The 21,759-nt window shown below is 43.1% G+C and overlaps 2 protein-coding genes across 6 annotated transcripts in view; one reads left to right on the top strand and one right to left on the bottom strand.

Annotated features, from left to right (window-relative positions):
* MPZL1 (myelin protein zero like 1) overlaps positions 1-8,087 on the top strand; it is a 36,022-nt gene extending 27,935 nt beyond the window's left edge. For 2 of the 5 annotated variants that reach the window (XM_032183016.1, XM_032183026.1), the window contains exons 5-6: positions 2,408-2,513; positions 7,541-8,087. In XM_032183016.1, coding sequence (XP_032038907.1) covers positions 2,408-2,513; positions 7,541-7,642 — 208 coding nt within the window. In that variant the 3' untranslated portion in view covers positions 7,643-8,087. Of the gene's footprint in view, positions 1-593; positions 668-2,407; positions 2,514-7,540 lie in introns of those variants that run through there. The other 3 variants (XM_032183043.1, XM_032183034.1, XM_032183051.1) reach the window with 3 other exon arrangements.
* Positions 8,088-14,648: 6,561 nt separating this feature from the next.
* Positions 14,649-21,507, bottom strand: MPC2 (mitochondrial pyruvate carrier 2). The gene is made up of 5 exons (XM_032190864.1): positions 21,311-21,507; positions 19,030-19,070; positions 16,779-16,863; positions 15,621-15,732; positions 14,649-14,966 (listed from the first exon to the last, which is right to left on the bottom strand). Exons 1-5 carry the CDS (start codon positions 21,414-21,416, stop codon positions 14,909-14,911), a joined length of 402 nt encoding a protein of 133 aa, XP_032046755.1. The 5' UTR covers positions 21,417-21,507; the 3' UTR covers positions 14,649-14,908.
* Between the last annotated feature and the right edge of the window lie 252 nt (positions 21,508-21,759).

Raw genomic sequence — 21,759 nt, 5'->3', positions numbered from 1 at the left:
GAGTGCAGTGAAGACAGCTGCATGTGCTCAAAATTGTGCAGAAAGTCTGCTTCCCCCTTTCTGCATGTGTCCTTCTGCTAAAAACTGAGAAAAAACCTGCAGAGTCACGCACCAGGAGTGTACATGTGATGATCCACATGCTTTGCTTCTGAGTGACCTGCTGACCACTGTCTTCCTGCTGAAGGACATGTACTGGAGCTGAGCCTGGAGCAGGAGTTCACGTGCAGTAATTTCATATAATAGATTTAATTGCTCTCCCAGGAAAGTAAACTCTGAAGTTTGAATACTGCTTTTGCTGACCGTGGCAGCTCTGCATGACATGCTAAGAGAAACCAAACGTGCTGTGACCCCCTTCAAACTTACGGACTTTCTTCTCCATGACACTAACCTAGTGTGTGGTGGTAGTGGTGAGATGTACTTACTCTTAGATAACAACTCTGCCTTGAACTGAGGTGGGCTGGGGCACTGCGCGGCATCTGGAACCCTGCATGGCCACAATTTCCATTCATGATCTGACTTTGGTGTTTTTTTTTGTTTTCCTTTCTGCCTTGGTGTGCTGGGATCGGATCCTGCTTATCTTCCTCTCCTTACAGAGATCCTGATATAGACGCCAGATTGGGAATGTAACAGGGCTGGGTCTTCTCTTCCAGTCCCACTAGACACCATGGTAACTAATCAAGTTGGTGGTTGCTGTTAATACCTGTGTGTATGTGTACACATTTCCTCTTCTTTTGCTGACTAACCGGCTAGCTCTGTGCTAACATAACTTCACTGTAATTTGTGCTGGAATCTGTTGGCAAAGGGACAATGCATTTCACTGGGTGCTTGGGTTTCATTGTCTCATGTCTGGCTGGGGTGGGATTGCTGCTTATCCCAGATGGTGTCCCTCCATCTCTTCCAGCAGTGAACTTGCCAGTGCATTGACTAGAGCACAGGAAATTCAGAGTTCTTTCCATGACAGAAGGAAAACACGCTCTCTGTAAGTGTTCTTCTGGCTCGGACAGCTCTGCCATTTGAAAACTTACAATTGCAGTCATCTAAGTGCATGAGCTGCTTAAAAAGGAATTAGGACTTTTAGATAGTGTGGATCTTAGGAATTTTGTGAATAAAGGAAACAATTCATGGTTATGTCATTCGGTCACAGAAGGGCTGCTCTGTCTCTGAGACAGAGTGGAAACCCCTTTCTGTGGTTACTGGGTCTGCAGTATTTCACATTTTTTTTTAATCTGTGGCATGTTTGTAGAGCTAAATCTTCTGTGGTTAGACTTCCCAAAGGTTAAAAAATGATTGCCCTGTGAGAAGGTGTCTGCTTAATGTCACTGTCCTTATTTGTTTGTTTCTGTATTTGCTTTGTACACTGTCTTTTTAAAAAGACTGTGGGGAAAGGATGCTCAGTGCTCAGAGGGTAGCGAAGCGGTAGCAACGGGAACTCCTGTGTTTGTTGTCAAGGAGGTGGCCCCTTTTCTCTCCTGGGTGCGTGGGTTAAGAGGAGATAGACTGAACATTTAAAGACCCATTACTGCACTGCCCAGAAGCCGCCAAGGTTAAGTTTGAAGACATTTGCTCATATACTTAGCTCAGTGGTATTCATTTATCTGTCACTGGCTTGTTGGTTTTTTTTTTTTTGGTCCTGCTCTAAGCAGATGGGAAGAAAAAAGCAATGACTGAAAACTGGCAACCTTCTTTCAGAGGTGTTAGTTCTCACCACAAGACAGTTTTCTGAGTTTTCAAACAAGATTTGCCCGTTTAGATATTCACTTAGTTGTATCTGGGCACATAGCATACACATCACTTATGACTCTTAAAGTAATCACTCCAGAGACTAGTGTCTGTTGTGAGTGAGCAGAATTATTTTGGAGTCATAGCCCAAACAAAAAGCAAGGGAACTAATGTGGACTTTGGTAGGAAGTACCTTTGTAGTATGGAGAGCTTGGTGGCTGTTGCAAGTGTTCACTTTAATATTTGCAGTGGTATAACGCTTGCTTCAGTGACTGGGGCTATTTAGCTTGCAGGTAGAAGAAAATTGCTGTTTACTGCTGTTAATTGAGTCTCGAGCCTCAGTGAAGAAAACACATGTGGGTTTGTAAAGTTTTAGACTGGTTGGGTTAAATGGGAATATCTAGGGAACAAGAATTCTGGAGGAGCTGCTGTCGCATGTTAAAGTTGTTCCTTCACGTTGCTCAGCAGTGAGACTCTAGGAGGAAGGGCAGAGAAATGACTAGGGAGAGATGGAGAATTATATGTGTTTATTCCAGAATCCATTATGTTCACTTTTACTTTGGCATAATCTGCCACCAATTTCATCTCGCCATCACTCGTTTTTTGTTTTTGTTCCTTTTTTTTGTGTGTGTGTGTGTTTGTGCCTCTTGAACATTGTCGTGCAAACTCTGCTCTGCCACCTCGTCAGCTGCGGTACATCTGAGAGCTTGATGTCACCGGTTAAGCAGGCTCCGCAGAAGTCACCCTCCGACACAGAGGGTCTGGTAAACAGCGTACCCGCCAGATCACACCAGGTAAACTGCTTACTGCTTCTTTCCGAAGCAGGATCCTCATGGAGCATGGGGAGATGGTATGGAAAAGCTAAAGGCAGGGTGGGACATGTGAATTAGGTGCTGTCTGTTAAAGTGATGAGGGTGGGAGGATGTCTGATCTGAACAAGGGATGGGCAGCAATCCCTCAGAGATGTAGTGCATCTGAAAGAACAGTATTTGGTATTTGTTGAGGTAGAGTTTTATGTCCTTTTTGTACTTCTGTACGAAAAAGATGGCTCTGTTATGTGCATTAACATAGATGGTAGTGAAGTACAAGTGTGAGATCCTGAAGAAGACGAGGAATTCGTAGTGGGTAGCTGCTGGAGATACATGGAGATAATATTGTCTACTAGATGTGTAACACTCTACAAAGCTGCCTAGGCTGTTCTGGGATTGTGCTGGGGAGGAATTTTCCTTAATCTCTCATCGATGTGGGGGTATATGCTCGAAGTGGCATGCAGTGCCTTTACATGAAAATGAGCCAGTGCAATGCAAACGCTGACCAGTGATGGTTAGTCTGAAGTCACTCTTGCTGCCCAAAGTGCTTTTCTGCTGAGCCACATAGCTTTTGTGGGCTTGAAATTATGAAACTTTGTCTTGTTCTTGCTGCTGTTGGCAAAGTTCTGCTAACTTTGAAGGACAAAGGTAGCTCTTACTCTGACTAATCATCTCATGGGAAATTAGTCAGAGGGCAGAGAGCATGCATCAAACAAGGACTCTGTGCAATATATAATTATCGGCCAACAATGTGCAGGATTTCCATATCTATAAGGTGTTTCTTACCTCTTGATTTGTGTATGCTCAGCAATTTTCTCATGGAGGCCTGGGTTCTGAGTGAGTTTATGTCCAAAATGGACTAATTCTTAGTAAGTCACCTTTTAGGAAGTGTCTACTATAAGTGTGTGGCCTCTGAGGGGTTTCTAAATCAGAGCTGACACCTGCTTTCTTCATTTCTCTTGAAGAGGTAATGGAGATATGTGTTAATACTACAGGAAAAAAATACAGTGCTGAGTGAGATGGATAAAGTCAAGGCCCTTGGTCTGTTGGGGATTTACAGTCTGCTTTTGAAGTACGTCTTGTTCTTGACACGCAGTACTTCCAGAAGTCAAAGTTTTAGTATGTAGGCCCACAATGTTGCCTGATGACTTCAAAGAGCAGTTATTCTATGAACCTAAAAGCACTATAATCAAGTGATAAGGTTTTAAAACAGTTCTGATTTTGACTGGAGTGGGTCTGTTAATAGCAGTCTGCCTTTAAGACCTAGATAAAGCTTGTCTGATTTTATGAATATTCAGCTGAGCGACTCAGAACCACTTATTTTCACTGTTTCTTCTTAGCAGATACATTCTGTCCTGTCAAATGTGTATATGGTGTTTCTTTTTCCATGCCATCGTTCTTGACTTGTATTCTACTATGACTGTTATATGGATGAGAGAGAAATACATTCCTAAATGCGTTTCCCAGATGGATGTCCTTCTTTAGCTAGTAAGCTGGGTTGCAACAGGCAAACTGGGAGGCAGGGTGTGTTGTCCCAAGAAATGCTCACTCCAAGGTGGCTTCTATTTGTCATTTGTATTTCTGCTTTGTGAGTTGTTGATTACTCATTTCTGGGCAGGCTGAAATACTGTTCATCTTAAAGTACAACTTCTGCAGAAGTACATTTCTGATGTACAGAGCAGTATGGCACAGAGATCCCAAGTGGGTAGGTTTATCAGTGTAGAAGCTGGAAGCACTGAAGCTACGTTAACTTCAATGCAGACCTCAGGCCTGCAGAAATGTCTTCAGGAATAACTGAACAAGCTTAGTCTGGGCTCTGTTCTGAGCTTTGGGCTGGACACCAGGACCCTAGGAGGGAGCAGTTCATGGTGCAGAGAATCCTGACTTAAATTTCAGATAAATTTCCTGGGGCTGGAATCTGTGGTAGTTCCAACATCTTCCAGAATCTAAAGAACTTGAGAATACTGTAGACCACATGGTGTGGTGGTCTAACTTCATAACTCCTTTCTTTTGCTGTAACTTGCAATTCGTGACTCTGCTGACAAACTTTTAGCAAGGTATGGGTATACCTGCTGCTCTTTTTCCATTGGTTTGAATGAAAAAATCACAAGACTTTGGGAAATGCAGGTTATTTTATGGCAGTGCTGCCCTTTCTCTTAGTTCTGAAGAGTCAGAATGATCTTAGTTGGACTTAGGTGAAAGTTCTGAATTGCTTAGACTTTTCTGAAGCTTTTACTTATGGAAGAAGAGTCTTCACAAAGATTCAGCTGGCAATAAATCAAATAGGTGAGGCATTATAGCAAATTCTTGCTCCTCCTTTTCTCTGCATCAGCTAATCTACCATTTGTTTAGGTGACAGTGAGCATATCCAAACAACGATAGCTTGATTTGGATCAGGTGACCACAGCAAGTCAGATCCTCCATCACCACCTGACATGCTGGTTGCAGCAGGATAACTATATTTAACCAGGCATAAAATTAGAATAGTGATAATACTGATCCTGAGCAGTGAACTCCTGTGGTTGAAAACTGACCCATCAGAATTTCTTGAGCAAACCTGAAATGTCAGAATTGTGAGTATTTTATGAAGCTGTAGATTTTTTTGAACTGATACAAAGTGCTGTAGAGCTGAATTCACCATATCCTTAAACTGTGGTTTCAGGCAGATGAGAACTCCTAAATTACTTGCAAATAAACCTTAGGCTTAACTTGTCTTTACGTTTTCATAGACTGAGCTCTAATTGCAGTTAGTAACATGATCTAGATACAGTGTTGGAGATCAGAACAATGTGAGAATCAACAGTGGGGTAAAAAAAGGTGTTTTTTCTAAATCCCAACTTTTCTAGGACATCTGTATTTATTTTTTTTTCCCCAGCATTTCCACAGTCTGTTATTTCTATTCAGCATTTTATAGCTGCTTGTAAGTTTCCATCCTTATTTCCATCCCCTTCCTCTACTCTTTTTCTTTATAACTTGGGAAGTACTTTATCTGGAAGGAAGAAAGTTTGGGTTTAAACTGCTTCTCAAGGAGAATGAGGCAGGTGCCTGATTTGCCTTTGTGCTGGAAGGAAAACAGCTGTACAGAAGTGTACCTATGGGCCTTTGAAAATTTCCTTTTCATCTTTGGCTAATTGCTTTGGGAGATAGATGGAAGGCTTTCTGTGTCGGTTCCACAGAGATGCTTTCTAATTTGGCAGCATACCAAAAGTACTGGAGAGAAGAGAATGGGAGAAATATCTGTGAAAGCTTCTTCTCCCTTGGACCTAAGGGAAACAGTAATGGAGTTAAATGGGTGAAATGGTTTCGAGGCAAAAGCCCTCAACTGAACAAGAAGATCTGTCCTTGCAATTTTCCCCCTCTTCCCTCCACCTAGCAGAACAGTCCCTTTCTCTCCCGTGCAGGTAATGTTTGTGTGTGGTCTCTCCTCAGAGATCTGGTAGGTGGTCACAGCCTTCCACCCTGTGCTTGTCCGTTGTGGTGTGCAGAATTGGAGCTGCGGGTCAGCCCTTTCCGTAAATGTCCCACCTTTACCTTGTCAGGCACTTGCTCTTTGTAGGCTGCAGTCCTGCCCCCAGCCCATCTGGAACAGATGCAGCTTGCTTTCCTGTAGTCTGTGTTTTGGAGGACATGGTCCTTTAGGAAAGTGCTGGGGTGTTTGCATGCCCTGCTGAAAGACAGTGCTTTTCTGTCCTCCACTTCACTCCAGCAGATATAGCAGAGGTGTGTGGCTGTGTTTCAGTCTTTTCAAGGAAAACCTGGCAGTACCTGTCAGTGCTGGGCAGTGCTGAACAAGACTGGCCCGAGAAGGTGCCAAGCACACCTTATGTGTGAAGTTTGGCGTGATGGTTTTCGGCAGTTCTCTTTGCAGATCTGCACCATACATTGGACTGGTTGGTAGCAAAAGAGTGCCTTGATGGCTTAGCTGACCAAGGATTCAGTTTTACACTTTTTTTTTTTTATTTTTTTTTAAACTCTGGGCTGGGTTGGCTTAAAAGTGAAGTAAGACTCCGCATTACTGCACCATTTTAGTATTTTCTGGCTTGCTGCTGTGTGAGCCTTGATCCCATCAAGTGACTGTGGTGTCCTGAGGTGGCTGCAGGTTTATTTTATCCCTCAATTATATCCAAGTGGTACAGCTGTGGTGAGATTTATTGTGGAGGAATGGTTAAGTGAAATAGGTCATGTGAATGTTGAGCAACTAGGAGGTCGCGAGCTAACAAAGTATCAAACGCAGCTCATATGAGTCTGAGAAAGTGCGTAAATGAGTCTGAGAAAGTACGTAAAATCTGGGAGGTTTCAGGGAGGTTTCAGGTACAAGAACATGATATCTGTTGGTGGTCTGGGAAAGTACTAACTGTGTTATTTCGGTTGATGGGAGTGAGAAACTAGCTGATAAAATGGAGAAATGCACTAACCAATCATGAGCTTAGCTTTTGCAATATGTATGAGCTAATTATATTGAATTAGATAAAAGACGACTGAGCTATCCAATAAATCGAAGTTCACTGATCACTCATATTGAGCGTCTGTGTCTTCCTTCCGTCGACAACAAATGTCCTCGCAACAATTTACAGGGCTTGAATGGTAGTAAGCACACGAAGAACACTCTGCTATCTACTGGTAAATATGTAGCATAGTTTATCTTGTAAAATATTAAATCTGGCATGCATATGACTAAGCCACGTATCTTTCTCTGCACCACAACATCTAAGAACTGCTGCTTTCCAGAACAAAGGATTCTGGATTTTGCTGTTTGTGAGAAGGCAAGCAGCCTTAGCATTATTAAATGGAGGAAATCCTGCTGTTTGGCACGCTCCCGATAAGAGCAAGGTGGCAGAGTAGAGCTCATTTATAGGTGAGGGCTCATTCCACTTGCTTTAAAGTGTCACTAGCAGTCATAAGAGCTGTGTGGTCTTGTTTTAGCTTTGGTCTTGCTGTAGCCCTTGTGGAAGGGAGGGGCGGTATGACCTATCCTGAGCAATACTGATTGTGCTTTTTTATTCTGTTTTCAGGGCCCAGTCATTTACGCGCAGCTAGATCACTCCGGAGGACAGCACAGCGACAAGATTAACAAGTCAGAGTCTGTGGTCTATGCTGATATTCGGAAGAACTGAAATGAGATCCTAACCTATCCAATGCAAAACACGCATTCAGACTGGAATTGCTTAAACAAAATTTGACCCAGAGAACTCACATGTGGCCTTTGATGCCTAGGCTAGGACCAATGCATGTGCATACAGAGGGAAAGATATATATGAATTGTGTGTAAATAGTCTATTTAATCGTACAGAAGTGAGACCAATGTTGCATGTTGAAATGCGGTAAGAATTCTGCTTATAAATTGCCAATATTCTTTTTGTATCTTGTATGACGAGAGAGAAAGTGGAAATTCACATCACAGTTTTTAAATATTTTTATCTTGATTATTAACGGAGAAACTGGAAGATAACTAAGATTTTAGGTTGACCTCGAGATTTTATTTTTTTTTTTTTGCTTATGGGGCCTATTTTTTGTTGTTGTTGTTGTTGAGGTGAATATAAAGGTAACTTTCACAGGGTATTCATATTTCCTTGGTCAGATTCTCAGTACAAGCTGCCTTCTTGCATGAGGTAGACATTCTCACTTGGTTTTGTAAGCCACATTGTGACTCCTAGTTATCAGAAACGGTTATCTTACCACTGCAAGTGAAGGAAATGTTTAGGCCTACCTGACCTGTGTAACACAGGTCGCAGAATTGTTTACTTCTGTATCGAGCCCATATATTCAAGCCCAGTCCTTTAAGGTACAGGAATAGTGCTGACCTAATGACTTTTGTGAAATTGTAGTTTACCTGTGAAAACTGAAGAACTAGCGAGCTAGAAGGATAAGAAACAGTAACTCTAGGTGGTTGAAAAGTTCACTGAAAGTCTGAGGCAGTGAAATGTTTCTTCCTCATAGCTGTGTCACTTCATATAAGCACAACAAAATGGGCTCCGAGGGCTCTGGAAGTTGTAGTATTCCCTCATCTCCCCCTTGTCACTCCATTATACCTTTGTCACTTCCTAAGAGATGCTTTATCAGTTCTCAAAAGCCTCCAAATGGAGGCTGAATGACCTCTGGAAGAAATTTAGAGCTTCCCTTTTGTTTTGTTGCCTTTTTTTTTTTTTGGTCGTCATTATTGTTGTTTGTTTGTTTGTGTGTTTTCATAACCTTTATTTGCACAGAGGATGCAGTGGGCAGTTTATTTCCTTCCTCTCTGCAAGTCTACTACTTGAATACAATTTCCCAGCTTCTTGTTTCAAGATTATACTCCTCATAGATTGATAGGGATCTCAAATCGTCCTTTTCTGCTGAAGAGAATCTTTCTTTAGCTGACCCATTTGTATCCTGAAATCCAGTGTTCAGGACTTGAAGTGGCACTCCAGCTGAGGTCTTTGCAGACTAGCATATAGTAAGAAGGATTTCTGTTTTGTACACCCTAATGTGGTGTAGGCTTTTCTATACCAGTAGATAATTTTCAGCTTGATCTACCATAACCCCTTCTCTCTGATTTTCAGCCATTTCCTAATTCAATCTATTTCACAAAATCAGTCACAGAATGGTTGAAGTTAGAAGGGATCTCTGGAGATCATCTGGTCCAACCGTCCCTGTTCAGCTAGAGCAGGTGCCCAGGACCATGTCCAGTTGGGTTTTGAGTATCTCCACAGTTGGAAACTCTTCAACCTCTCTGGGCAATCTGTTTGGCCACTTAAAGTAAAAAAGCATTTCCATGTGTTCAGATGGAATATCCTGGTTTTAAACGTCTGTCTGCTTCCTTTTGTCCTGTCAGCGAGCACTAGTGAGAAGAGTCTGGCTTCCTCTTCAGTCATTTTTCCCAACAAAGTTGGGTACACACTCATCAGGATCACACTTGGCTGGTTTCCTGACAACACCTGCCTTTGTAAGGAGCATCACTAAAATCAGGGTGAATCCTACTGCTTTCCCTATGAACTACGCTCTTTCTCCCCAGTATTTGTTCTACACTTACAAAGTAACAAAGCTTTTGATATGGTTGATGGGGAAACCTGATTTTGATCTGCCTGTGCTTATGCCTGTGCATTACATAGAATCATAGAATCATAGAATATCCTGAGTTGGAAGGGACCCTTAAGGATCATCAAGTCCAACTCTTGACACCGCACAGGTCTACCCAAAAGTTCAGACCATGCGACTAAGTGCACAGTCCAATCTCTTCTTAAATTCAGACAGGCTCGGTGCAGTGACCACTTCCCTGGGGAGCCTGTTCCAGTGTGCAACCACCCTCTCTGTGAAGAACCCCCTCCTGACGTCCAGCCTAAATTTCCCCTGCCTCAGCTTAACCCCGTTCCCACGGGTCCTGTCACTGGTGTTAATGGAGAAAAGGTCTCCTGCCTCTTGACACCCCCTTACGAGGAAGTTGTAGACTGTGATGAGGTCTCCCTTCAGCCTCCTCTTCTCCAGGCTGAACAGGCCCAGTGACCTCAGCCGTTCTTCGTACGTCTTCCCCTCCAGGCCTTTCACCATCTTCGTAGCCCTCCTCTGGACACTTTCCAACAGTTTCATGTCCTTTTTATGCTGTGGTGCCCAGAACTGCACACAGTACTCGAGGTGAGGCCGCACCAGTGCAGAGTAGAGCGGGACAATCACCTCCCTTGACCTACTAGCGATGCCGTGCTTGATGCACCCCAGGACACGATTGGCCCTCCTGGCTGCCAGGGCACACTGCTGGCTCATATTCAACTTGCTGTCTACCACGACCCCCAGATCCCTCTCTTCTAGGCTGCTCTCCAGCGTCTCATCGCCCAGTCTCTTTCTCCCTAGACATTTTAGAGTAGAAGGGAGGAGGGTGATGAATTTAACTATCAAAAACTCAGTGCTCTGAGAAAATAGGGCTGTCTGTCCTTGGCTCTGAATTTTTATTTATATTTTTTTTCTTTTGGAATATACTGGAGAATCTGAGCACAATACTGTTACTTCTGGTGCTAACTATAGGAAATATGTCATTGTTTTTGTTTAGTTACAGGTATGTTCATAGAACCTCTACTGAGGAGTCTCATTGCAAAGCTGCTTGGATCCTCTGTATGAAGACAGATTGAATTTTGAATTATTTTTTATTAGTGTTGAGTTTTTTATTTTTTTTTTCAAAGAAAGAAACAAACTCCCTTACCCCTAGGAGCAGTAGTACAAATTGGTCTGAATCCCTCTCCACTGTGAAGGCTGTTGATTTAATATTTTTTTTCGGTCATGGAAACATGAGCAAAGTTGCTTAGCTGGAATGGACAGCTTCTACAATGTAGCTGTTAAACAACTTATTCAGGCTGAAGTCAACAGAACTTGAGGCAGTATGAGACAAAACTGTTTTGAACTTTCTGTCAGTCAGATTGTCTTAGCTTGTTTAATCAGGTGTGGTAACCTGTGCTGATGAAAAGGACTGATGCTTAGCTGGCTTATTTGTCTCAGGTGCAGAGGACTTCCAATTTCCTTGATGGGTAGCAAGCAAAGGTTAAAGTCAGTCAATGTCATCAGATCCCGATGTTATAGTGACCAGAAATTCAATTCTATGTCCTCTGCTGGTATTCTCTTAATTCTCCAAGGCTGTTTTGCAGGTGGAAATGAACAGCATGTACTCCTAGGAAAAATGAAGCATGTTGTTCTTGACCAGTTCCAGTACTGCTGCTAGTACTTTTTGGGTCCATCTATTTTGGAAAGAAGTACTGTGTGGCTCGGATGGAGCTGGGGAAGGTCTGTGTGATTTACAAGTTGTTTCCTACAGTTTAATGTCCTTTTTGTACTGTGGTGCCCAAAACTGCACACAGTACTCGAGGTGAGGCCGCACCAGCGCACAGTAGAGCAGGACAATCACCTCCCTTGACCGACCAGCAATGCCGTGCTCAATGCACCCCAGGATATGGTTGGCCCTCCTGGCTGCCAGGGCACACTGCTGGCTCATATTCAGCTTGCTATCAACTACAACCCCCAGATCCCTCTCTGCGGGGCTGCTCTCCAGCGTCTCATCGTCCAGTCTGTACGTGCAGCCAGGGTTGCCCTGTCCCAGGTGCAGGACTTGGCACTTGCTCTTTTTAAACTTCATGCGGTTGGTGATTGCCCATCTCTCCAATCTGTCCAGATCTCTCTGCAAGGCCTTTCCACCCTTTGACAGAGTCAACAACTCCTCCCAGTTTAGTATTATTAGCAAACTTACTCAAAACACCTTCTAGTCCTACATCCAAATCATTTATTAAAACATTGAAAAGAACTGGCCCTAAAATGGAGCTCTGGGGGACCCCACTGGTGACTGGCTGCAGCCTGATGTAACCCCATTTACCATAACCTTTTGAGCCCTACCTGTCAGTCAGTAGTTCATCTATTGTGTTATGTTTTTATCTAGCTGTATCTAGCTGTATGCTGGACATTTTGTCCAGGTAGCATTCTGTGAGAAGCCATATCGAAAGCTTTACTGAAATCTGAAAAAATTACATCAACTGGCTTTGCTTTTACATGTAAAAGTGACCTTGTACTTACTGTAGAGCAGTTTTGGAGCACCAGCCTGGGCTCTAGCTGCTAAGACAGCTTGCACCCTCTAGAGACAAGAACATGAATGGCATCAGTCATCTTTTTCTCATCCCCAATTTTGGACAGTACAGCAAAGTGAAGGTTTTGCCTATACTAACAGTGAATATTTTCTTCCTTATTACTGATCAGCAGAAATGGATTTTGAAGATGATTACGTATAAAGTATCAATCTACGTAAATTAGTAGTTGTACTCGGTATGTCAAATCTCCATCGCTCTGTTTGATTTTAGCAGTTGTTCTGTGAGGGAGGTAGCCAGCCTGTTCATTGAATGGCATTCAAGGCCATTACAGGCTGGCACATATTTTCCTCTAATTAATTGCATGATGTGTCATTGATAACCGGAGAACTGTAGGGTTTTGTTTTCTCAAAGCTTTAGTGCTATTTCAGTTTGTGACTAGAAAAACTGGAATTAGGTTTTTAACTTTTTTAAACCTGTGAGAACTGCTTAGGTAACCATCTGTCTTGTAACTGCAGTACGTGTATATGTGCAACTTAGAAGCTGCATTGCCTTAGAGTGGATTCATTGAGGTAAAGTGTGGGCCGTTTGATTTATAACCAAAATACTTTCAGTCTGTTTCAAAATCTTGTCTTGGAATTTTGCATTATTAATGTATCTACCTAAGACCTCAAATACAAAACATTCTTACAGTATAGTAGGTGATGGAATTGTTTTCTCTGTAAACTGACAAAGGTGTGAAGGTGGGTAAGACTTCTGGGCTGTGGCCATACCGCTGTGGTGCTAATATTTAGGTAACATTTTACATGGGAGACTACAAAATCATATTAACGATGCTCAACATTTGTACTCTTCTTGAGGCTTCTCCTTTCCTTTTCTTCACTGCCCTGAAGCTACTAAGCCCTTTCGTGTAAAAGTAGTTTTGCACTCTAAAATGAAGTTCAATGCCTTTTGTTATCAGTGTGCTGTGCAATCTCTTCTATCTCCCTACAATGCCAGCTCTTTTTACGTGGTAAATATAACTGGTAGCATAGACAGGATACTTCTCATAACCCTCCATCTTGGAGGTATGCAAGAGAGCAAACACCTGTAAGACAGGTGTATAATCTGTGTGAGGGAGCTAGATATGAAATGCACGTCCTGATTACATGAAAAGCCAGGGTATTGACTGGTAGTGGTTTTGCTTTTACAGACTCATCTGGAAACAGTTATCTTGGATATTTTTTCTTGAATGAACTTTCATGTTTTCTATTGTAATCTTGTGAATATTTTAATACACTTTTGTTTTCCCATTACTGGTTTGTTGGATGAGTCTCATCTGGTCAGGAACTGGGAAGGGTCGGGGGGCTGAAATACACTACCTTTCTTCCTGGCAGTGTTCTTCAGTCACTGCAGTCTGTCAGCTCAGCAAACACCACACAGCTGGAGGGTTCACCGTTTGAGATGATACCGTATATTACCACTTCAGCTAAGAGAACTAAGATACGCAAGTAAGAATGTTTGAGGGGACAGCACACGCCTCTAGCAGAATACAGGTAGGAGAGAAGCACCTCCATGGCAGGACAGCCTCTGAAAAAGGGGATCTGACCGAGTATCAGGCACATATCTTAGAAGAAGGGAAAATGCTGTCCTGCACAATTACTTTGTACTGGCTAACACTTTATACATAAGTTATACGTAAGTATACATAGGGCAGAGGAGAGACTTAATCTGAGACCATTCCAAACTCCAGTATTTCAAAGCATTCACTTTACTGAAGAAGCAACTCTGTCTCAGTTATCTCTTTTCCCTCAGATATTTACTGATAGCTTTAGTAGAAGAGGTCTCTGACCTCTGATCCCAGGGGAAGCTGATAGATGCCATGTTCTGAGCATGACTGCTTTATGCTTCTCAGCAGCAGAGGGGTTTTTGCAGCATAACATATAGCCTTTGCTCTGGTGCATTCCTCTCTTCACAGGAAATTAAATAGGGAGAGAGGGTGACTTTCAGAGGTTTCATTCATAAACATGCCACAGATGAGAGCAAACCACTTCCTCCAAAGTTTTGGAGAATTGACACGTACAAGTTTTCTGACTGCACAACTTTACAGAAAATCTGTATGTACTTAAGGAGGGCACAGAAAGTGAGTAACAGATGTTTTGGCTATTTATTTTTCACATTCCCAAGAACCAGGTACTTAAATATGCCCATCTAGTTGTGCCCTCTAGCTGTAGGGGATGACAGAAGCTTAAAAACAAACAAAAAATAACAAAAAACAAACCAAAACCCATACTACTGGCATGTATAGGCTTGCCCTCCTCTTGATAAAGGTGGCTGTGGCCCAGAAACAAATCAAGATATACATGACTTGAACCTGATTCAAGATAACTTGAACCTGAAAAGAATATCCTTAAACTACCAAGGAAGAATATCAGAGAATAAAATGCAGGTGTCACTGTCACTGGCTGCTGAACATACGGTATAACCCCACACAGGGTCTCAGCATGACATTTGAAAAGAATTACTTCCGTCTGGGACTTTGGCTGACAGTCACTGATACCATGTCACTCCCACGTGTTCAACAGAGTCAGATAAGGCAGGGCCAAACAAACAATTCAAGGCACAATCCACAACCAGTTTCTTTTAAAGAGACAACATAACTTTCCTAACACAAGACATAGCATTTTACTTAAATTTAAAAGGTTGCACTTTATTTAAGTGGATGGAGATACTTTGTTATTTGCACTTAGAAAACACTTGCTTTTGAGACATTTAGATTTCCCCATCCGTTTTCTCAGAGGAAAAAAGGTTAAAATTAGTGAAGCTAGGTCCCATGGGGAAGGGTTTGTGCGTTGCTGGATTTGACCTGTAGGGTTAAGCATCTTTTTGCAGCAGCTGACCTTGTTGTTTTGCTTTTAGCTCCTGATTATACCTGTAGGAAAGAAAAACACAGATTGAGGATAGCGCTCCAGTTACAGTAACAGCATCTTCATAACAATGTATTCAGCAAAGGAGGTTTCAAATTCCTATCCCGAGTTTCTACCCTCAAGTCCAGGTATAACTTAGCTTAGGTAAGAAGCTACCAATTAGCTGCTAAGCTAGTTTGCATTACTTCTCTCCAGTACTGAAGGAGCCAGAGAACTCCAAGTTTTCCCCTCGAGAAATAACTTAAAAAAATAAAAAAATAAATAAAAATCAAAATGCTGCTCTACTTAAGAACCCTTTGATATGGCTGGAACTGATCAGATTCATCAGGGAAAGCTGACAGAAGCACAAAGCTTATGAGGTAGTCTAGGCTTTTTGTCAGTCAGACCTACAGCTTTTAAAGAATTCCTTAAACCTAGAAACCTTACATAGGTCTCTTCTTAAAACACGCTCTAGGTATAATGAAAATATTTAGAAACATTCCTCCTACTCACCTGGAAAACTAAAAATGTAGCAAAAAAGTGCTGTAATGTTTAATTGCTCAGTTCTTCTTTCGTGTTATACTGACACAAAGACTGGGGGAATTTATGAATTCATGGTTAAGGTTAGGTGACATGAGTGCTTAATTACAACGCATAGAGAAGTCCTTCTTAATACATACCTCCATATTCGGAAGAGTTGAGAGCCACCGGCACAGCCAACAAAGAAGTTCACAGCAAACAGGCTCCAATTTTTAGGAATAATAACCAGAGAGTACCTTGACCAAATAAGGCCTGTTGAATGAGAAGTTTAAATGGCATTACATCTTTGTAGTTAAATATTCAGACATTCCCCTAACCTTGAGGACAGACTCATCGGCCAGTTGAAGTACACAGAAGCTTTACAACTCACGTTGGACAACTGTTTTTCTTCTAATTAGCTGTTTCTCAGTTAGAAGCACAACAAATGCCAGTGGGAAGGCTACAGGTATGTACTGCATTTTTCCAAAATAACGTAACCAGACAATAATTTGATACTAAGACTGACTTATGTTAAGATCTTCTGTACTCTACAGTAGTATAAACCTTAATATGTTGGCACAATTCTAGGGCAGTGGCATTTTGTTGTAGTGTATCTAGTTTGCTGCACCCATTTAGAGATTACAGAAGCCACCAGTTTTACATATCATGCACAGCACATAGCATTGAGTCATGTATCAAGACAAAGTCCAGAGAAGGAAGAAGGTGGCAGCTGTAGTTTTGATTTTCAGCTTTATTTGTCACAAGTCTCACCCCTGACAAGATCTGGTGGAACAACTCGAGTATGGAATATTGGTTTTGGCAGTGTGAAAACTCATAGCAAACAGCAGTGCAGTAGTCTGTACACCACTAAAAGTTCTTGTAGCACACAGAAGTCCTTTCCAGTTACATTAGTGTAATTACTCTAGCATTGTTTAATCCCTTCAAGCCTGTTCTAAAAAAGCCACTGTGTTCTGGACTGATGTCAAAATTTCTTGACCTGAAGTAAAGGAGGTCCCTTACTGGAACGAGTGGTATCATTGTAACTCAAGGGACCAAATTTGTATCCTAACTCAAAAAACTCACTTTGGACAATTCCAAATTCAGACACTTGTATAAAACTGTAAATAATCACAGGACTCTTACGGATATTTAATAATAAGTACAGGTCTGTCTTACAGTTACCATGTAAAAGCAACAGTCAGATCTGGCATGTTATAGCTGAGCCTTTCCTAAAGAAGTGGCTTAGTGCTGCCAATTCAAAAAGGAATGAGTACAGCTCAGATGGTGCTTTGTAAAAGTGTGGTGTACATTGGCTTTACCTGTGGCCATCAACACTGCAGACTGGGCTGTGCTGAGCTTTTCTGCTGGCCTGGTCATATCAGCCATTCCAGCACACACCAAGCCCTGTAAAGAGAAATTCATTGAGCATAAACCCAGTACCACAACATACCATGACATATCAAATGCTTCACAAAGGGAAGTTTCCTGAGTACAAGAGAGACACAGAGTTCCTGGAACGAGTCCACTGAAGACCTGCTAAAATGATTAAGGGACTAGAGCCTCTCTCATACGAGCAATGGGTGAGGGAGCTGGGCCTGTTCAGCCTGGAGGAGAGGAGGCTCGGGGGGATCTGATCAACATGTGTAGGTTTCTGAAAGGAGGGTGTCAAGATGACAGGGCCAGACAGTTTTTGGTGGTGCCCAGCAACAGGATGATAAACAGCAGGCACAAAGTGAAATAGGAAGTTTCATTTGAAAATGAGGAAAGCCTTCTTTACTGTGAGGATGACAGAGCACCAAAACAGGTTGCCCAGAGCTGCTGTGGAGTCTCCTTCTGTGGTGATACTCAAAACCCACCTGGATATGGTCCTGTGCAACCCTCCTGCACAGCAGGGTTGGACTAGGTGGTCTCCAGAGGCCCCTTCCGACCTTGACCATTCAGTGATTCTGTGAAGTTACCTTAAAGCTCAGTGTTTATTCTGTGTGGATTATGCAGGAGATGGGATGCATTGTGTGAGCAGCGTAATTACTTCTTGAGACCCTGTGTCCTTCTAGTCCCTTGTGGTGCATATAAGAACAGTTACGGGGGCTGTGCAACTGGCTTGCAATAAAATCCCAGGCAGTGGCAACTTTGTATTAGATTAAGAACAAGGTTACCTTAAGCACAGCTGCTTTAAGCACTAACTGGTTTTCATGCAGCAAGTAGAACCTTGTCTAAATAAGACCCTTCTTACTAAAGCTCAGGCTAAGATATTGTTGGTACACAGGTACACGTGACACCATACAGTCTTCGCTCAACTTCATCTGAAGAGGTAAAAGTGATTTTTTTTAAAATATAATTTCAGTGGGAAAATTCCCAGTGAAGTGACAAATAGCTCGACTGACCTATTTGAGAGCGTTGCTAGCAAATACACTGTTTGATTTATTTTGTTGTGTTATTGCCATCTACTGGAAATGCAATTTGTTGTTCTGTTATAGGGCTTCACCAAAATAAATGAACAAAAGAAGCCCGAAAGCTTTTATCTCACTGCCACTAAGGGCTACGTTGTGCTCTAACCAAGAGAATAGTTTTTAAGGGTAGAGACTAGTGTGCTGCCTCACCTAACAGGGTTGATGTTGCTGCAGTAGTGTCACAGAGGTAGAGGTTTTCAGCCCACTTGGGTAAATGCTTTTGGAAGGCAACTTGCCTTTGCCATGTAGGGGAAAAGTCATTTTAATTTCTCAGTGAAGAACTTCACTGTGAGCTTAGAGAGGCCGTCCTGCACTTTCACAAAAGAAGAAACCACCTGTGTATTAGCTCTTGTGATACAGCAGCAGGCAGCAAACCTGCTCAAAAGAGTTGCCTGTATGCTCAGGAGCACGCTGTCTGGGAGACCCTCTGAAAAAGGGGGAGGTTAACCACAGTTACTGCAGCAGCAGAGCAGATTGACAACAAAAACAAGCTGCAGCTTGGTGTATAACGTGTTGCCCATGGCCTATGTGAAGCTGGGTTTTCACAACAGCACACTTACAAAGCAGCTGGCAATAGGAAGAGGAGGTTATATCCTTGCTTGTTATCAAACAAGGAGAGTGAGCAGCTTTATGATTTTAAAGCTCATTTACTTTATCTGTACAAATACAATAACCAGGAGGGAAGCAGTGAATTAGGACTAGCCACATACCTCGCACAAACACAGGTCAGGTGGGGTAATGAATTGGGAAGCAGAACCACACAAGAAGCAGAGAGCTACTACTGTCCAAAACATGTGCTTTCAGAGTTTTGAACTATGCCAGCTGACGCCTACTTTGAACAACAGCAAGTGTTTTACAAAAGAAAGCTTTCATGAAACTTTCAATGTAGAGCAGTTTTTCCACAAAGCCTTGTTTCTTTTTAGCCCTTATATCCATGGCAGGTTGCACCACATGTTTTTAAGACGATTATTGTTCCTCCATATATATTAAAAATTAGAGCCTTGGCATTAAACCTTTCTGGAGGCTCAGATACCTGCTGGGAAACTATTGCTTGCCCAATGGGTTACTTCATATTACCCTCTGATCAACATCCAGACATAAGTTGGCATCTTATACTTACCCATTTCATAATAGGTGCCCAGAAAAACACTGTTTTGGGACCTGAGGGAGGAAAGAGGGTGAAATTACTCAGTGAGATTTGGTTGGTACAATGCAATGCCCACAGTAAGTTTTTGGTGTTTTTTTTTTTTTTCTTTTATTTTTAATAATGAATTAAACTAATACACACATGTATATACTAAAACAGCTTCTACCACCGCACAGGCTATATCATCTCATCCTCACATTTCATCAGTTACATAATCAGTCCATGGGGTTTTGCAATAGATGTTCTGTTGCAAAAAAAGGACTTTCAAGCAAACAAGATGCATTTATAACAGAAAAGTTAAGATCAGGCCAGGAAGAATAAAGCCAGTTTCTATATAATGATCTGTAACTGCACTAATGGAATTAGCATTTGAAATCTTTGTAAATTGAATCTTGTAAACTGAAGTCCCAAAATTTTATTTTATTACTGGTACTGTAACAAGTCAGTCCCTCCTTCCCTTTCCAAATCTCAACACATCTCTTCATGCTACAGAAGACATCCTGCACAGCAGCATTAGAAATTTAAAGAGTACAAATTGCAAATACAGGTATCAGGGTGCTCTCGTGGACCTCTAACATGCATCTCCGAATAACCATGTTTGTCTAGCAGAAACAATACTTCTCACCCAATCGACCTCCCACTCCAGTTTTCTACCAATAGTCAAAGGAGGATTACGGGAGAAGAGGAACAGACGTATGGAAAGAAAGGGAGAAAAATCAACCTAATGGGATCTGGAGGGTAAAATCTCCCTCTGTGGTGCTAAAATGGTAGCTGGTTGGTTAACACAATGCACCACAATGCCACACCTATAACGCACAGACCATCAGAAGTCGTTAACCTAGGACTATCGCTGAAAGTCTTCAGATGAGGGACCACAACCCAAGATATGAACCCGTTGCGCTGGGGTACAGTCAAAGCACTGCTTCTGATTTCATCAAACCACATTCACTTTTAGGTCCTGTAGGCCACTGCTCAGCCCTCAGATGACATGCGAGATGAAGCCAAGTTTTCACTTTAATACGTTACATATTATGGTTCAAAGCTTTTAAGTATACATTATAAACACCAGGACTTTGGTTGTTTGCTTTTTACGCGTGCTAATTTTTTACTAACAATTCAGCCTAATAAAGGCCCTACAGTAACTCTTCATACTGTGTGTTTTAAAACAGGTTTGAAACAGTAACTGGGAAAAATTAACTGTCAGGTTTCTGCAGCAAGCACCTGTGAAGCCACTTACACTTTGCAGGATCAGGCTTATTGTTGTGAATATCAGTTGCTCCATAACCTTAAAGCCAACTAAGCCCTGTAGAAGGGCAGCATAACTGCAACAAAAATGGCCTTGGCAGCTTTGCATAAAGCCCTCCAAAGACCCACACGGCTCGTGACAGCGATCAAGTTTAAAACAGCAGTTAATAGCTACCAGCAGATGACTTCTCGCGTTAAGAACAGAACGTTTCACCCTACACATGATTTTTGTTCTCCAGGGTAAAAAATTCAGTCATTATTCTCTTAGGCAGCTATTTAATATTTCTGTATCAGGCTGCAAATACAGCTCTTTATAAATCCAACTTACGGAGGTTCCACAAAAGTAGATTTAATTGCTATCATCTATTTTCTTCTGAAGCAGAAATTCAAATTTGGAGTACCAGAGAACTGGGGGTATGGCGCACAAGCGATCAAATCGACATTCCCTAAACAAGCTGTAAGATTTTCAAGACATCTGATGTTATTTTTTAGTAACATTAGGTAACTTGAAAGCTCAAAGCTACGGACTACACAAGTCAGAAGCGGCTGGTGCCAAGCTTTTTGTGAGGGAGGGCTGCTGAGTGCCGTCAGGAGATACCTCTCCCTGAGGCATGCCCGTAAACAAGACTTGCCAGGCAGCGAGAGCTCGCCCTAGATGCCGACACCCAGGAATTTTCAAGGATGAATTTGGCAGCAGCACGTCAGAGCAAGGACACTACCAGAGGACATCATGTCTGTAAATAAATTAAAAAAAAAACAAACAAGCAAACATAACGGCTTGTCAGAGGGCCAGGCGTTCTCCTGGCAGCTTCCTTTGTGCCGGGGAAGAAGCGAGCATTGTCCTTCGCTTGCTGCAAGCGCTTTAGGGCTTAGTGAGGATGGCACTCGGAGGAGCCGGCCCTAAACCAGCCCAGAACTCGCTTATCTCCGAGAGACACAAGCGGCGCAGCCCCAGCCCCGTCCCCGTCCCCGCTCCCAAGGTGACCCCTCGCCTCGCTCAGGCCGTTACCCGCCGGGTGGTTGTAGAAGGGCCGCAGTCGCGGCGGCAGCACCAGCTCGATGCGGTCCAGCAGGCGGTGGTACGAGGCGCGCAGCCCCGCCGCGGCGGCCGCCATCTTGTGCCCGGCGGGAGCCCCCCGCTCCGATCTGCTCCGCTCCGGTCGCGCCGCTCGGTGCCACACGCCGGGTCAGCCGAAGCCCCGCCCACCGCCGCCCGCGACCGCGCTGATTGGTGGAGCCGCCGGGGGGCGGAGGGAGGGGCGCGGCGCGATTGGCTGCGGCCGCCCCGCCCGCCTCGCGCAGGCGGGAGGAGCCGTCCCGGCCTTCCGCGGGAAGGGCGAGAGCGCCGGCCCGCTCCCGCCTCAAAGATGGCGGCCCGCCAAGATGGCCGGCGCCCAACCCCAAGATGGCCGCGCGCTGCACGGCTTCACCCCGTCCGTCACTTCCCGGGCGGGGCAG

Source organism: Aythya fuligula, chromosome 1 (assembly GCF_009819795.1).
Source record: "Aythya fuligula isolate bAytFul2 chromosome 1, bAytFul2.pri, whole genome shotgun sequence".
Lineage (NCBI taxonomy): Eukaryota > Metazoa > Chordata > Aves > Anseriformes > Anatidae > Aythya > Aythya fuligula.
This window is presented reverse-complemented; position numbering and strand designations above follow the sequence as displayed.